The sequence below is a fragment of the Octopus bimaculoides genome, chromosome 9 (genome assembly GCF_046866305.1).
Source record: "Octopus bimaculoides isolate indiv1 chromosome 9, ASM4686630v1, whole genome shotgun sequence".
Classification (NCBI taxonomy): Eukaryota; Metazoa; Mollusca; class Cephalopoda; order Octopoda; family Octopodidae; genus Octopus; species Octopus bimaculoides.
Window position 1 is genome coordinate 87,181,195 of NC_142936.1, and position 17,619 is coordinate 87,198,813.

The window sequence follows — 17,619 nt, forward strand, 5'->3', positions numbered from 1 at the left end:
CTCCTGTAGGATTTTCGAGCGAGATCGTTGCCAGTGCCCCTGGACTGGCTTGTGCGGGTGGCACATAAAAGACACCATTTCGAGCGTGGCCGTTTTCGTGCGGGTGACACGTAAAAGCACCCACTACACTCTCTGAGTGGTTGGCGTTAGGAAGGGCATCCAGCTGTAGAAACTCTGCCAAATCAGACTGGAGCCTGGTGTTGCCATCCGGTTTCACCAGTCCTCAGTCAAATCGTCCAACCCATGCTAGCATGGAAAGCGGACGTTAAACGATGATGATGATGATGATGATGCAAGCAATGTCTTTCATTTCCAATCTTCCATGAAAACACAATTGGTCATGGGGAATATTACCTTGCTTGAAAATAGGTGGGGATAAGTAACAGGAAGAACATCCAGCTGTAGAAAATAGAAAGTGAATGTTAAAACAATGATGATTTATATATGTATATACACACACTCAAATTTTGGTAATATAGCCTTGTTATCTCATGTTATGTTAGAAGATACTTGACGAGTAAGATCACATGTGGGACTGCATGATTTCGAATTGATCTTCTTAACTAAATTTGCTCCAACACGGAATCCATTTGTGAAAACATGCAACAAAATGAATGTAAGACAGTGAAAAACAAAAGATTATAAGAAAGTGTAAAAACGTTTTTTTTTCTGTTTTTGACTTGTATATATTGTGTTTTGTCCCATTTAGGTGAATGCTGTGTCTGATGACGAAATAGGTGCTGTTGTTGGGGGTATGGCCGATGCTGAATCTCTCATTGTTTTGAAAGATTTTTTGAACAGGCTGGGCAGCGAAGCACTTTGCACTGAGGAGAGTTTCCCAATGAATGGTGCTGGGTAAGGTTTCATGTGATTTCTCATCTTTTCTGGATTTCTCCCCAGCCCTCAAAGCAACTAGTTAGACTTGTCTCCAGTTCCTGAAGTAAGTAGTTAGATTTTTTCCCCAACCCCTGAGACAAGTACAGTTAGATTTGTCGTCAGCCTCATAGACAAGTAGAGCTAGATTTGTCACTTTCCCCCGAGGCAGGTAATTAGATCTTTCTCCAACCTCTGAGACAAGTAATATCTTATATATTATCTATGTGCACGCAGTACCTGTACCAAGCTTTGAACCCCTGTCTGTGTGATAAGTAATCCGTTTCCTCTTTGACTCTACATTCGACCGAGATCATGCCAGTGCCGCTGGACTGGCTCCTGTGCAGGTGGCACATAAAATACACCATTTTGAGCGTGGCCGTTGCCAGTACCACCTGACTGGCCTTCGTGCCGGTGGCACGTAAAAGCACCCACTACACTCTCGGAGTGGTTGGCGCTAGGAAGGGCATCCAGATGTAGAAACTCTGCCAAATCAGATTGGAGCCTGGTGAAGCCATCTGGTTCACCAGTCCTCAGTCAAATCGTCCAGCCCATGCTAGCATGGAAAGTGGACGTTAAACGATGAAGATGATGATTGACTGTGAATTATATTACTGAATGTTAACTATAGTAACATTCTTAAACAGTCCCTATTTACCAGTTGTGGAGTTGCCTTGAGAGGCTGTGGGCAATGACCCTCTTCTCTAGATTCAATTATTTTCTTTTAAAATCCTTCAACAGAAGTTGATACCTTAATAGACTCGTTTGCAGGTTTTGCCATCATGGGATGGTTTACTTCTCATTCTCTTAACAGCTTGAAACCAGCACTATGTTACATTTACATCATTCATAACCTCTACATGCTTGAAGTGTCTTTGATTATCTTAACACTGATGGTTGTTTGTTTAACTGTAAGTTTGACTGCTTGTCAAGGAGACTTGAGCACAGCAAATCCTGTATCTCAAAATAGATGATACTCAAATTGGACAACATGGAGGCATGCTGTATACTCACTCATGTTGTGAGGATTTTCTCTACAAACTAGTGGAATAATTCCTTAATGGAGCTGCTAAATCTTCTCTAAAAAGTTAATCAAGAGGCTTCCATGTATCACTTAGAGTTTGCTCAATATTGCATCTAAATCTCCCTTAAAAGTCTTTGAAACGGTGATCACAAATATGTGAAGAAGGTTTCTACTGTAGTCATTAACATTGCTCACTGTTGCAGTTAAATTTACTTTAACAAATTTTCTATTGCTTTTAACATGAGGTAGTGTTTTGAGATCTAAATTTTTGTAGACTGAAATTAATAGAGTAACATGTGCCTTGCCCAGGAACAGCAATGATTGCTGCAAGGTTTGAACTCATGTTCTTGTGATTAGTATTTTAACATCATACCTCAAAGCTGCAGTACCAGTCTTACATAGTCTTATTGCACAACAATCAATACATAGAGGTAATAGTGTAAACCTAGTCACCCCACTTTAAGATATAAAGTTAGGGATGATAATGACTAACGATAAGTAATGCCTGTCAATTACAGTAACTACTGTAACTTGTCAATTAATTATGTGATTAATGAATTGATTGTTGTTTTATTTGTGTTTTTGTTTTTCCTCACCATCTAGCACTGATATTAGGTCAAACTATCTACTCAACACAACCATTGCTGGGATTGAGGAGGCAGATCTTGTTCTTTTGATTGGTACCAACCCTCGATATGAAGCACCACTCTTTAATGCTAGACTCAGAAAATGGTAAGACACACCTTGCTTTTGTTCCCATGTAGATGTTTATTTGATTCTAATATTTTGTTTTCATGCCATTAAGTCACACAGACTTATAGACACTCAGTCAATGTTTACTGGGGTTGGCCCCTATCCTCACTAAACCCTTCAGCCTTTTGGGTCTATTCTCTCTCTGTGACTTCATCTATTTTCTAGGCATATTGTACTGGAACTTAGGATTACAATGACCAAGTATGCCTTTTTAAACCCTTTTGTTACCACATTTCTGTTGAAATACACTGCCTTTGTTGCGATTAATTTTGAAAAATAATGAATTTAGTGAAATAACTTTGTCATTATTAGTCTTATATTTGGGACATAAATTAACACAAAATTCTGATGAAAGGTTTTAATTTAAATCAATTTAAACAAGAAATTTGTATCATAGAACCAGTGGCAGTTTCATGAGGGTTAGTATTAGGAAGGTATAAGCCAGTAGAGTGAAATTTGAAGGAAATTATTGGTCTGCTTTTAGTAGCAGATCAAGTGACCACCTCGTCTTGCTGAGAAGGAAAGTTTAGCTATCAATGGTCCTTTATATATTTTACCTGTGTTACGTGTGTGTCTGTATGCAAGAGAGAGAGAGAGAGAGAGAGAGATGTACATAGTTCATGTATAAATCTGTAGTGAAGGTCAATCTGTTGAGCAGAGGTTCATCTCTCCTGGTCACCAGCTGTGCAAAGATTTTGTATTAAGATCATCAATTACATGAATTATAGAATAGAAATGATGAATGGGTGGTGATCACTTCAGTGATAAGGTGGTTGTGGTGGTGGCAGAGATAGAGGTAGTGGTGTTTACCATCTGTTGTATTGTTTAGTAAATGATGTGATTAGTTCCTAAAAAATGCAATCAATCAGTGGTTATAAAGGTGAAAGGGAACAGGTGGGCAAATGTCATTAGAGTTGAACTGTCATTTCTCAGGCAGTGGTTAGTCTATACTGGAGTTGTTTTATGACCCCCAGGTAAGCTGATATGTCAGTGTATGGTTGGCACAGAAGCATTTTGAAACACTTTAGTGTGTATGCATGCATGCACATGTGGATGGATGAATTTGTAAGAGATGTGTATATTGGTGTTACTATTTTTCTGTTTAAATGTGTGTATATTATTGGTATATGTGTAAAAGCATTTTAAATAAATACATGTGTGGTTGAGAAGCTTTCTTCCCAACAACATATTCTGAGTTCAGTCCCACTGTGCAGCACCTTAGGTGAGTATCTTCTGTAGCCCTGGGCTGTCCAAAGCGTTCCGAGTGGATTTGGTACATAGAAACTGAAAAAAGCCCATTGTGTGTGTAATTTTATATATATATATATAGATATGTATGTATTTGTGTGTGTGAGTGAGTTGCTGTCTCTTTGACTTGGCATTGTGTAGTCGTTGTAAACAAGTGTCATCGTAATATAAGCGGTGTCCTTCATTTCCAATCTTCCATGAAAATACATCTGGCCATTGGGAAACATTACCAGTATGTGTTGGTGACAGGAAGGGCATCCAGCCATACAAAATCTGCCTCAACAAATTCCATCCCGCCCATACCAGCATGGAAAAGTAGATGTTAAAATGATGGTGGTCTTTGTATAAATGTGTAGTTGAATATATTTCTGTGTAGAAACATTTCAAATCCTTCAGCATATACCTAGGTATGTCAGTTTTTATGTATACATATATATATATGCACATATATGTGCTTGAGTTTGTGTGTTGGTGTAGCTGGGGGTTTTTTTCCATTTAAATTTGTGTATGTAAATATGTGTAGAATCACTTTAAAATAAATTTGTGAATGCATGTAGATGTGTGATGGCATGTTGTTTCATGTGTGTTTATAGGAATCTCTGCATGCACATGTTTGAATAAGTATGTAAATATGTATGTGCACATGTGTGTGTTGTTCTGATGACACCTATTGAGGCAGAAACACATGTCCATGGCTGTCCTCTTATCTTCAGACACCAATCCTCTCCTTTTCCCTAACCCTTTTATTATCAAATGTCTATTGAAATGCATTACTTTGGTTTTAAAACAAGAAGTTTATATCATAGGACCAAAGGTAGTCTTAGACAGGTTGGTATCATCATCATCGTTTAACGTCCGCTTTCCATGCTAGCATGGGTTGGAGGATTTGACTGAGGACTGGTGAACCAGATGGCTACACCAGGCTCCAATCTGATTTGGCAGAGTTTCTACAGCTGGATGCCCTTCCTAACGCCAACCACTCCGAGAGTGTAGTGGGTGCTTTTACATGCCACCAGCACGAGGGCCAGTCACACGGTACTGGCATTGGCCACGTTCAAAATGGTGTTTTTTACGTGCCACCTGCACGGGAGCCAGTCCAGTGGCACTGGCATATATGATTAGGTGTTGAGAGAGAGTGTCCTCTTTCATGTTATGTTATTGTAATATATTGTGAATAAATATATGTATGTTGTGAAAGCTTGGTAGCAAAAATGTTATTGATATGGTTATGAGAAATTGATGTCTTCACATAATTATGTGATGAAAAACTGATGTCTCTTCACATAATCATATCTGGATTAAAAGAAGTTCTGGACCGTCAGTTACTTGAATATTGGTGGTGTACCTGTATATGAATAAGTATGCATATGTGTATGTATGTTTACAGGGTTATGTGACATTTTCCAATAATAGAAAATGTTGTTGTTTCAGCTGGATACACAATGACCTTGAAGTAGCGATGGTGGGAACTCCAGTTGACCTAACCTTTGAATACCAGGTGAGTAATTTTTCAAGAGCACACTTAATGATTATTATCATCACTAGCTGGCCCTGTGATGGCTAATTGTAGTATTTCATATATAAGGTACATAATAATCTCAGATACAAACATTCACATACTTCCCTTGTACATGCACACACATTCACGCATATACTCACACAGACTTGAAACGCTGTTTGATTTTTCTTTTCAGTGTTGAATGTTCACCATCCCACTTCCATCGCGCACACACACACACACACACACACACACATCTACATGACTCCCTTTTACAAACACACACATATACTCACCTTTTATTCTTTTAGGGTCAATGTAATTGCCTTGCCATGTTCCTCTGCTCCACCCCACAAATTTCAGGCCTTGTGCCTGTAGTAGAAAAGATTGTATTATTATTATTATTATTATTATTATTGTTATTATTTCTTTGTTTTTTTAAATAAAATTCTTCTACAAAACCTTTTCTTTTCGATATTTTTAGCATCTTGGTGATTCAACAGATGTTTTAAAACAACTCGCTAACGGCAGCCATCCCTTCTGTAAGGTAACTATATCTTTGTGTATGTCATTGGCAATATAAAATTGTAATCTCTATACAACCTTGTTTCAGGTGATGTGGGTTTGATAGTTCTCCAAATGTTAGTATTTGCACAAGTTGCAGGTTTAATATTTCTTTCCCTTATCACTAATTACTCATCCATAATGTTAGGGAGCTGCGTAATATACTTGTGTTTGTTTCTTCTCTTAATGCTGCAGCTTAACCCATACCATGTGCAACGTGTTGCACTCTTGAGCAAAACACTTCATTTCACGTTGCTCCACTCCACGCGCCTGTAAATAAGTAATCCAGTGATGGAGTGACATCCTGTTCAAAGGGAATGTTGTGATCCCAGTCACTTATACACCACAGAAACTGGGTAACTGGCTCTAGGAGTCCTAGGACTTGAGACTATAATGTCCAGGCATTGATGATGGTGAAGATCTGGTGTTACCTTGTAAAAAGCAACTATGCTGGTGCCACATATCGAGCATCTGTGTTGGTGTCATTTATGGAGAACCCATGCTGGCACTATGTATAAAGCACATGTACTAGCATTTCTTAAGAAGCAATCATGCTGGTGCCATGTATAGTACACCTGTGTTGGTGCCACATATAGAACATCTGTGTTGGTGCCACATATAGAACACTTGTGTTGGTGCCACATATAGAACATGTGCTGGTGCCGCATGCAGAACACTTGTGTTGGTGCCACATATGGAACACCTGTGCTGGTGTCACATATAGAACACCTGTGCTGGCACCACATATAGAACACCTGTGCTGTGGTGTGGCAGAAGTTGTGGAATGTTAGACTAATTGTGTTGTGGCTATGTAGTTTTATCTGTTTTACATTCTAAGTTCAAATCCTGCTAGGGGCCAGTAAAATAACTTCAAAAACTAGAGTAGGGGTCAGTTGAATGAGCTATTCCTCTCCTATAAATTTATGACCAAGTGTCTGTATTAGAAATTGTTGTTGTTCTTTTTTGTGACAGACATTGAACTCTGCGAAAAAACCAGTCATTGTTGTCGGAAGTGCATTGTTACAAAGGTCTGACAGTGCAGCCATCCATGCTTTGGTGACCACCGTTGCCCAGAATGCTAGGGTCCAGTGTGGCAGTGGAGATGACTGGAGGGTGCTTAATATCTTACATCGGGTAAGTACCAGTCATTTACTAGGGGACAGCAACTATAATTGATTACACTGTTCTCCTTTCAGATGTCATTTAAGCCTGTTGTTGTCGTTGCTGCTACTGCTGTTGTTTATGTTTTTGTTGTTGTTGTTGCTGCTGCTGCTGCTGCTGCTGCTGCTGTTGTTGCTGATGATGATGAAATGGCAAGCAGGCAGAACTGGTAACACACCGAATGAAGTCCTCAGCACCTTTTTGTCCATTTTTACATTTTGAGTTCAAACACTGCCGAGGTTGACTTTGCCTTTCATCCTTCTGGGGAGTCGAGGAAATATGAACCAGTGGAGCACTGGGATTGAATTAATCAACTAACTCCCTCCCCTAAAATTTCAGGCCTTGTGCCTATAATATAAAGGATTATTATTATTATTATTATTATTATTATCATTATTGTTATTATTATTGAAAGGTAGTGAGCTGGCAGAATCATTGCCACATCAGATAAAATTGCTAAATGGCATTCCTTCTGACTCTTTGATTCTAAGTTCAAATCCCACTGTGACCAATTTTGCCTTTCATTCTTTTAGGGTTGAACACTAGAGCCAATGTAATCAGCTTACTCCCACCCCTAACACTGTTGGCCTTGTACCAAATTTGAAATTAATATTATTATTAAAAAGGCAGTGAGCTGGTAGAGTCGTTAGCACGCCCGGCAAAATGCCTAGCAGTATTTCGCTTGTCATTGCATTCTGAGTTCAAATTCCACCGAGGTCAGCTTTACCTTTCGTCCTTTCAGGGTCGATAAATTAAGTACCGGTTGAGTACTGGGGTTGATGTAGTTGACTTACCCCCACCCCCAAAATTTCTGGCATTGTGCCTTTAGTAGAAAGGATTATTATTATTATTATTATTAAAAGGTGGTGAATTGACACACCAGACAAACTACTTAGTGTAATTTTGTCTGTCTTTAAATTCTGAGTTCAAATTTTGCTGAGGTCATCTTTGATTTTCATCCTTTCAGAGTCAGTAAAATAAATACATTGACCCTCATGCTCATACTAGGGTCAATGTAATCGCCTAGCCCCCCCCCCCCTCTATAATTTCTGGCCATGTGCCTATACAAGAAAGGATTATTGTTATTAAGGCAGCGAGCTGGTGGAATCGTTAGCACATGCGGCAAAATGCTTAACAACATTTAATCCGTCTTTGTGTTCTGAGTTCAAATTCTGCTGAAGCTGACTTGGCTTTTCATTCTTTTCTGGTTGATAAAATATTGAACACTGGTCAATGCAATCGACCCCCGAAATTGTTGGCTTTGTGCCAAAATTTAGAAGTGTTGTTGTTGTTGTTGTTGTTATTATTAAGGCAATGGGTTGGCAGGATCGTTAGCATGCCAATCAAAATGCTTAGCAGAATTTCGCTCGTTGCTGTGTTCTGAGGTCAACTCTGCCTTTCATCCTTTCGGAGTTGATAAAATAAGTACCTGTGAAACACTGGGGTCGATGTAATTGGTCAGTCCCCTCCCCCCAAATTTCAGGCCTTGTACCTTTAGTAGAAAGGATTATTATTATTATTATTATTATTATTATTATTGTATACAGGATTATGAGTAAGGCCAGAACAATGCAAAGTAAATTGCAAGGCAAATCACTTTGTTCTTGTGATTTGCTTTACATTTACTTTGCATTGTTCTGGTCTCACCCACAATCCTTTATACAATATATTCTACACAATACTTCATAGTAATTATATGTTGTTATTATTATAGGTTGCCAGCCAGGTAGCTGCATTGGACATAGGCTACAAAGCCGGAGTGTCATACATTCGAGAAAAGAAACCCAAGGTTTTGTTTATGCTTGGAGCTGATGAGGGTAGCATCACAAGGGCAGACCTCCCCAGTGATTGTGTTGTGATTTACCAAGGTTAGTTAATCTCACCTGCATTGCGATTGGTTGTGTGTAGCTGTGACCTGTGAATGTGGTTGATGTACCAGTGATCTCCTGTTTGTCAGAATTTTATGGAAAGGATCCATCACACACACATCAACACCACCACCACCATTATCATCTCCACTGTATCTATTCTGTCTGCTCATCATTTCTTCTTACATATAACCCTTGGGGACCCGTATAAACTTGAAATTCTTTTGGCCCTTAATATCTCTGCCATACCTTATCCTTCCTTGTCCCTTCCACTCGGTCCCTTATATTCCTAATTTCTTTTGATGCCTTATATCTATGTCATGTCTTACCCTCATTCTTTCCCCCTGGCCCTTTCATCACCATCATCATCCATCTACCTCAATGCCATAGCAACCGAGGTAGGCAGGTGCAGTCCACCCCAACCTTTGGCTGGCTGGCTGGTTCCCATTCTCCCTTGCTATCATGAGGATTTTTTAGAGCTGGATTTTCTATGGGGAGCATACCCTTGCTTACCCCCAACCTCAGTTTCTAGACATGAGTGGTCCTGAGACCAAGGCCTCTACCACGATTTTTAAGAAAGGTGGTGGGAAATGCTCAGGAAGGCAGGGACGCTACTCCCTGAAACCCCTTTCGGAGCTCCCCTTTATCTCTCAAATTTCCTCCTATCTTGGCCCCTTCAACCTGACCCTTTTATCTCCAAATCTCTCAAGGCTAAACCATTTATCTAAATTCTTCTGCCTCCTAAGAACATTTCTTCTGAGCCACCTGTAGGTGAGAGGAAAGCGTTCAACATGTGCCTACTAAACTCCTCCCCTCCCTCTATACCTAACTTATACCCTCCCATCTCCCATCATCTCTTGTACATACTGTACCATGTCACACAGTCTATACATTCTGGATGCCTTTTGACTCCATTCATATCCTGCTTTGCTTCCTTCTTCTGACTTTTATGATACCTGAATGGGGAGGGAGGGGTTGAATTTTCTCTCTCTCTCCCTTTCTCTCTCTCTCTCTCTCTTTCTCTCTCTCTCTCTCTTTCTCTCTCTCTCTCTCTCTCTCTTTCTCTCTCTCAGTCTCTCTCTCTCTCTCTATCTCTCTCTCTCCCCCTCTCTCTCTCTCTCTCTTTCTCTCTCTCTCTCTCTCTCTCTCTTGTCCCCCATACTGTCTTCTTTTCACCTTACTGGGCATGTTATTTTGTGAATGATTGAATCTCAGCCTGAAATAATCTCTCTCTCTCTCTCTCTCTCTCTCTCTCTCTCTCTCTCTCTCTCTCTCTCTCTACTCTCTCTCTCTCTCTCTCTCTCTCTCTCTCTCTCTCTCTCTCTCTCTCTATATATATATATATATATATATATATATATATATATATATATATATATATATATATATATAGTTTTTGTATGTGGCAGATGCTCAGGAGCAATAAACACTGAAAATGTGAAGGGAACAACTTCTGCCACATTCCAGGGAGAGAAACTAGAAGTAGTTGATAGCTTCCATTACCTAGGTGACCAAGTCAGTAGCTGAGGTGGATGCTCTGAAAGTGTAGCTGCTAGAATAAGAATAGCCAGGGCAAAGTTCAGGGGGCTCCTACCTCTGCTGATGACAAAGGGCCTTTCACTCAGAGTAAAAGGTAGGCTGTATGATGCATGTGTACGAACAGCCATGCTGCATGGCAGTGAAACATGGGCCGTGACTGCTGAGGACATGCATAAGCTTGCAAGGAACGAAGCCAGTATGCTCCGCTGGATGTGTAATGTCAGTGTGCATACACGACAGAGTATAAGCACCCTGAGAGAAAAGTTGGACCTAAGAAGCATCAGATGTGGTGTGGAAGAGACACGACTGTGCTGGTATGGTAATGTGGTGCAAATGGATGAGGATAGCTGTGTGAAAGAGTGTCACACCCTAGCGGTTTTTATTGTTGTACTTTTCCCTTTTTCAGGTCATCATGGAGATGCTGGGGCTCAAATGGCTGATATCATTTTACCTGGTGCTGCTTACACCGAAAAGGAAGCCACATATGTAAACACAGAAGGAAGAGCCCAACATACAAGACTTGCAGTTTCTCCTCCAGGAATGGCCAGGACTGACTGGAAAATAATCAGAGCCCTCGCACAGGTTTGATTAAAGTCTTAATTTAATTACACTATAAATTTATGCTATGGCTGTTGAAAAGGTTATTGCAATAGCTTGTCAGTTGGAAAGCAGTTATTTATCAAGCATCTATAACACACCTGGATAGTATTATAAAGACTCTCTGAAAATGCTTTCAAAAATCATTATTACCAGCATCTACACTCATTCAGATTCAAGGACATGGTAAACTCCATATCCTTGTTCCAATTTATCTGGAAGTTCAGCTCTTAAGAGACCTGAAAACCCTCCATTTACATGGAGGGTCTTTTGATAAAGTCATCTCAAATGGCAGTGGATCATGAAATTGCACACTTTACCTAACCAGAATTTCAAGATGTTAAAACAGCTTGTGATATCACTTAACTGGAGTTCAGAGATTCTTATGTAATTAATGTCATTAGGGGAAATTGCTCTTGGACAGTTCCACACATCTGAAAATCCAAGGCCTGTCAATTGAAATCCATATACCTGTCAAGCATTACAGAAAAGTTATCCCTTGATGCCAACAGGTCCAAATTACATAGTTTCACTTAAGCCACAGCATTTTAGCAATATTTCTAATCTACCACATTCCACCATGTGACCCTGCCTGACTAATGAAAATCATCCAAGATGTTGTGTTCCAAATACAGTTTCAGCGATTCACATATTTCTTTACTCCTCACACATGTACCATACTTATATGAAACTCCATGTAGTAATAAAGTGAATCCTTAATTGATTCCCAACAAACTTTATGCAAATGATGTTGAGAATATGAAATACACAGAAATAATACTAAATAGCATTGCAACAGTTCCCTGCCAGTGCCCTCTGACTGGCTCCCATGCCAATGGCATGTAAAAAGCACCATGTGTATGTGATTGATACCAGTGCCCCCGACTGGCTCCCATGCCAGTAGCATATAAAAAGCAGTATCCGAACGTGGTCGATACCAGTGCCTCCTGACTGGCTCCCATGCCAGTAGCACGTAAAAAGCACCCACTACACTCTTGGAGTGGTTGGCGTTAGGAAGGGCATCCAGCTGTAGAAACTTTGCCAGATCAAATTGGAGCCTGGTGCAGCCTATTGGCTCACCAGTCCTCAATCCTCGCCAGTCCTATATATAAATTTTTTGAATATTTTGTTGTTTCATTATTTTTTGATGTGATCTGCTCTCTTCTTCAGATTTCTGGAGTTGGCCTGCCTTACGACGAACTGAATGATGTCCGAAAACGCCTTTATGAAGTGAGTCCCAGTCTTGTACAATATGGTGAGACCGAGGAGGCCAATTTCTTCAAACAGGCTCAACAATTAGCTTCTGTAAGTGCCAAATTCTAACTTTGCATTCGTATGTGTATATACATGCATGTTTCTGTAATTCATGCCTCAATGGATTTGGGTGGTTATATTCACACTCGAGGTTTTACTGTGTCCAAAGTATGAAGGTCAAAAACTAGTTGCAGGGTGTTGTATGTGAAATATCAGATATTGTATGTGTTGATTTCTTTTAGACACAGACGTGACATGGATGTGTGGTAGCAGTTTGCTAACCAACCACATGGGTTCGGGTTCAGTCTCACTAAGTGGAACCTTAGGTGAGTGTTTTCTACTGTAGCCTTGGGCTAATGTGAGTGGATATGGTAGATGGAAACTAAAAGAAGCCCATTTTGTGTGTGTGTGCATACATACACACAGTGAAGGTGCATGGCTCAGTGGTTAGAGCGTTGAGCTCACAATCATGAGGTTGTGAGTTCAATCACCAGACCAGGCTGTGAGTTGTGTTCTTGAGCAAGACACTTTATTTCATTTTGCTCCAGTTCACTCAGCTGTAGAAATGAGTTGCGACATCACTGGTGCCAAGCTGTATTGGCCTTTGCCTTTTCCTTGGATAACATCAGTAGCGTAGAGAGGGGAGGCTGGTATGCATGGGTGACTACTGGTCTTCCATAAACAATCTTGCCTGGACTTTTGCCTGGAAGGGGGACTTTCTAGGTGCAATCCCATGGTTATTCATGACTGAAGGGGGTCTTTACTCTTTTACACACACACAAGTATATATATATATATATATTTATACAAGAGTCGCTGTGTGGTAAGAAGCTTGCTTACTAATCACATGGTTCCGGGTTCAGTCCCACTGTGAGGCACCTCAGGCAAGTGTCTTCTACAGCCTCGGGCCAACCAAAGCCTTGTGAGTGGATTTGGTAGACGGAAAATGAAAGAAGCCCATCGTATACATACATACATGCTGGCATGGGCTGGACGGTTTGACTGAGGACTGGCAAGCCAAAAGGCTGTACCAGGCTCCAATCTGATCTAGCAGGGTTTCTACAGCTGGATGCCCTTTCTAATGCCAACCACTCCGAGAGTGTAGTGGGTGCTTTTTATGTGTCACCAGCCCTGGAGCCAACACTTGCTAATGATACAGTGTACCAGCTACTTTTTGTTACGGATTGTACCTACCTATGGTTGATGTAGTGAGCCAGGAAGTGTCTTAGCTATAGATGCATCATGACATTGGGGATGGGAAGTAAAATGTTAGCTTTTGGGCTGGGAAGTCATTTTGACATCTGTGACATTTTTCTTGGATGGTGGTGTTGGTGGTAGGGTTGGGAGTGTTGGTTGATGAACAGTTTTTGTAATTAAAACAAGCCATAAACAATAAACAAGTAAATAAGCAACCCTCGCATCTCTCTGTCAAGCTGTTACATTATCTGAAGGAATGATTGATCACATGAACTAAATAATGAATGAAAACAAAAAGAAATATTTATGTAGTGATGTGTGCAGAATTGGCAGAGAAACAGATGGAATAGTTTGTGGCAGTTAGGTATGTCCCTTTAGGTTCTGAGTTCACATTCCACCCAGGTTAACATTACCATTCATTCTTCAGGGATCAGTAAAATAAGTACTTGTTACAGGTGTTGATATAATTGAGTTTACCTTTTGGAGGTGGTGCCTCAGTATGGCCGCAATCCTATGACAGACTAGTAAAAGGGATAAAAGATTGAGATTATGTAGTCAGTATTTGTTTGTAAGCTGTACATCTTACTTTTAGTATTATATTCTTGTGAGCGGCCAGACTATTGGATGTTGTTATACATCGCTGGTCACAGTGCACTTTGCATTGTTTTAGCTTTCAAATGATGCCACCCTGCTGGCTAGGTAATCAAGGGCCAACATTCTACCTGATTGAAAAACTATTCCATCACAGGGTGTACCCATTTACAGCCGAGTGGGATGAACCAACATGAAATGAAGTGTTTTGCTCTAGAACATGTAGCTGGTTTGGGAATTGAAACCATGATCTTGTGATTGTGAGTGCAACGTGCCTAACCATTATGCCACGTACCGAATGGTTAGGCATATTGTATTACTATTAGTAATATCTACATATGTGGTTTGTATTTCACTGTGGTCAGTGTTTGGCTATTTTGTGCTTCCAGTTACTTTACCTAAATATTTTTCTATTTTCTTGCTGGGTCTGGAAGAAGAGATAATGTCCAGTGCGATTGTTGCTATTTAATGTTCCTGTTGAACCCTTGTAAGTCAACACCTGCAAGGAAGAGGAGAGCTGGGAGAAAATTCCAGAAGGCAACATTCTGTGGGGCAAACATTTTTGTGGAAACTGGGTTCTCGAGGTGGTCATTAAGCTCTGCAGTAATTTTGGGAGCTGTACTTTTGTGATCCTTTCTAACAATTTGCGTAAGAGTCTGACGGTCCCTATCTGAAAGTTTTGGTTTTCTTCTGGAGTTTTGTTTCAGCGAGGAGGTTTTTCCCTCTTTCTCAAAGGCTGTCATTACTTTCGAGACAATACTTCTTGATACAGCAAACATTTTGGCTGTTTTCGTTACGCTAGCGCCTGCCATACGAGCACTAACAATTTTACCTCTTTGAAAGTTTGATAGATCTGTCATTTTAATGAATTTTTTAATTACCTTCTTCTGATGGTATCTGAAAAGAAACAGCAATTTTAGCAAAACATATTAAGCAACATTAATAATAAATCAAAAAACATAAAAATAAACAAGCTTTTGACGGTTTTATAGATATTTCCAAATTATGATGCTAGGTGTTTCCATTATTTTGTCCAACCCCTTTATATGCCAGAAATACAATATGTAATTAGTATTTGAATATATTTTGTTTATTAACCCATTGCCTGCCATGGGCCCCATTTGGGGATCTACTGAAAACAGTCTCACTGCAGGTTGTTTGTTGTATTTAAAGTGAATTGCTTATATATATTGCATTTGCAGAGGTGTGTTTATTAATATTTAGTAGTTAAAGTTTGTCATTTCTAGCTCTGGCTAATTCTAGAGGACATTTTGTGTCATAAATTGCAAATTGTGAACTACAAAAATATTGACTGTTTTGAAAAAGTTTTTTTTTTTTTTTTGCATTTCCCATTTATATCATTCATTGATATTTCATACATATTCGCATCTGATACTATAGTTTCAAAAAAAAACTAAAATGTTTATTATTATAGAAAAGAATAAATATGCCTTTTTTCAGCAATCCCCATTTGGGACATTTTGAAAAATTTATCATAATTTCCAAAATAATTCACATATGAAGAAAATTTAAATACTATACATCATTTTAACTCCTAAGGCACTTAGCAAAGCCAAAAAAATATGAATAAAAAATTTGGCATTTATTGGGTTAAATATAATAACAGTACATTATGCTTTGTCGTTTTTTTGATTTTTATGTTTCTTTATTTCTACTTTCCAGTTAACCAAGTCTGAATTATTGCCTGATCCTCTGAAACCTCAACTTACAAAGCTGAGTGAGTTCTACATGACAGATACCATCAGTCGAGCATCTCAAACTATGTCTAAATGTGTAAAAGCTGCCTCTACCCCAAACCCTTATTGATGAAGACTTTCACATTAGTTTCTTCCACATTCTCTATTTAGTTTACTTTATTCAAAAAGACTTTTTTTTTTTTTGTAAAACAAGCTCTTCTGTTGTTTAAATTACTTCTGACCAGTTAAGACCTAAAAACCTTATTTCTAAAACATTCTCAGTCAAGATTAAACTCAAGGCCTAACAGTATTGACAAAGTCTGCCAGTTGGGGGCCCTTTACCAGCAAGCCATTATAAATAACTGCTTTTACTCTTGGTATACCATGGCTCTACAGTCTTCTGCTGTGGCCCTCAGCTGCAGTTCCTCCTGTGTCACTTAGAATCACCACAGCTTTGTTGATGTTTTTGTCAGCCTTTGTTTAAAAAGCAGGAACTGTCTGGTTGATAACCTGTCAACTTGGACTCAATAGTATTATGCTGTTTCAGTTAGTGTATATTTGCTAGAAAGTTTTATTCCATATGTCATTTCTATGAACCCCTGGATATGAATGTATGTATATATATATGTGTGTGTGTGTGTGTGTGTGTGTGTGTGTGTGTGTGTGTGTGTGTGTGTGTATGCAAATATATTATTGGATATACTTTAATGATTACACTTCGTGACTTATAGGTTCATGGTTTTGCATTATGGGACATTTTTTTAACCATTATCAGACAAAGAACAATCTTTTTGTCTGAAGATTGTTTGGAAAATATTCTGTAACCTGAAACTTATAACCACAAAAAATATATAAGTATTTCCAATATATATATATATATATATGTATATATATATATACATACATACACATACATACATACATACATACACATACATACATACATACACATACATACATACACGCAGACACACAAGTGGTCAGAAAGAAAACTAGTTCTTTTTTACTCAGTTAATACTAAAATGTATTTTCTTTATTTAATAAAAAATATTGTTCTCTAATGTTAATAATAATAATAATAATAATAAAAACAACAGCAACAATGTTTTCTTTAATGAATTTTCTGTTTTTATTTTGTGTCATTTTTAGTATTTATGTTTTTTATTAGTCGTGGTTGACCAGGCCTGATTGAACAGCCCTTTTGATCAAAGATGTTACACTTCAGTTAAATCCAGTTTGTACATGGTACCAACTGGATTTAATTGGAACTAGTGAACTGTGTAGTTCATGTTAGAAATGGCATCTGGCTTATCTAGAAGGGCAGTAAAAACTGATTAGAATCCTGATGATTCCTCCAACTCATGCCAGCATCAAAAACAGGATGTGAATGTCAATGACAGCAATGGTGATGTCTGTTTCCTCTGTGATGACCATCAAAACACAGAACATAGGAGTCAGTCTGGGAGACCCTCTATATGGTTGCTGAATTTGCTTGAAATAACGGACAAATCTTCCTCAGACTGTGCTGTACTATTTTTTTTCTTCTTTAACAGACACACATTGGAATGATTACAGTATGCCAGTGTCACATAGGGAGCCCTGTGCCAGTGTCACATAGGGAGCCCTGTGCCAGTTCCATATAAAAGGCACCCATGCCGGTACCATGTATAAATCATCCAGTATACTCTGTAAAGTGGTTGGCATTAGGAAAGACATCCAGCTGTAGAAGCCATGCCAAAACAGACGACTAGAGCC

General features: G+C 39.1%; 1 protein-coding gene across 1 annotated transcript in view; it reads left to right on the forward strand.

The window, feature by feature from the left end:
• Positions 1–16,979, forward strand: part of LOC106869655 (NADH-ubiquinone oxidoreductase 75 kDa subunit, mitochondrial) — a 33,365-nt gene extending 16,386 nt beyond the window's left edge. Inside the window, exons 11-19 of the mRNA XM_089357965.1 lie at positions 710–855; positions 2,501–2,629; positions 5,330–5,396; positions 5,881–5,943; positions 6,933–7,094; positions 8,836–8,989; positions 10,935–11,110; positions 12,296–12,430; positions 15,851–16,979. Of these exons, the coding sequence (XP_089214091.1) occupies positions 710–855; positions 2,501–2,629; positions 5,330–5,396; positions 5,881–5,943; positions 6,933–7,094; positions 8,836–8,989; positions 10,935–11,110; positions 12,296–12,430; positions 15,851–15,994 (1,176 nt within the window). The 3' untranslated portion in view covers positions 15,995–16,979. The remainder of the gene's footprint in view (positions 1–709; positions 856–2,500; positions 2,630–5,329; positions 5,397–5,880; positions 5,944–6,932; positions 7,095–8,835; positions 8,990–10,934; positions 11,111–12,295; positions 12,431–15,850) is intronic.
• Positions 16,980–17,619: the final 640 nt, after the last annotated feature.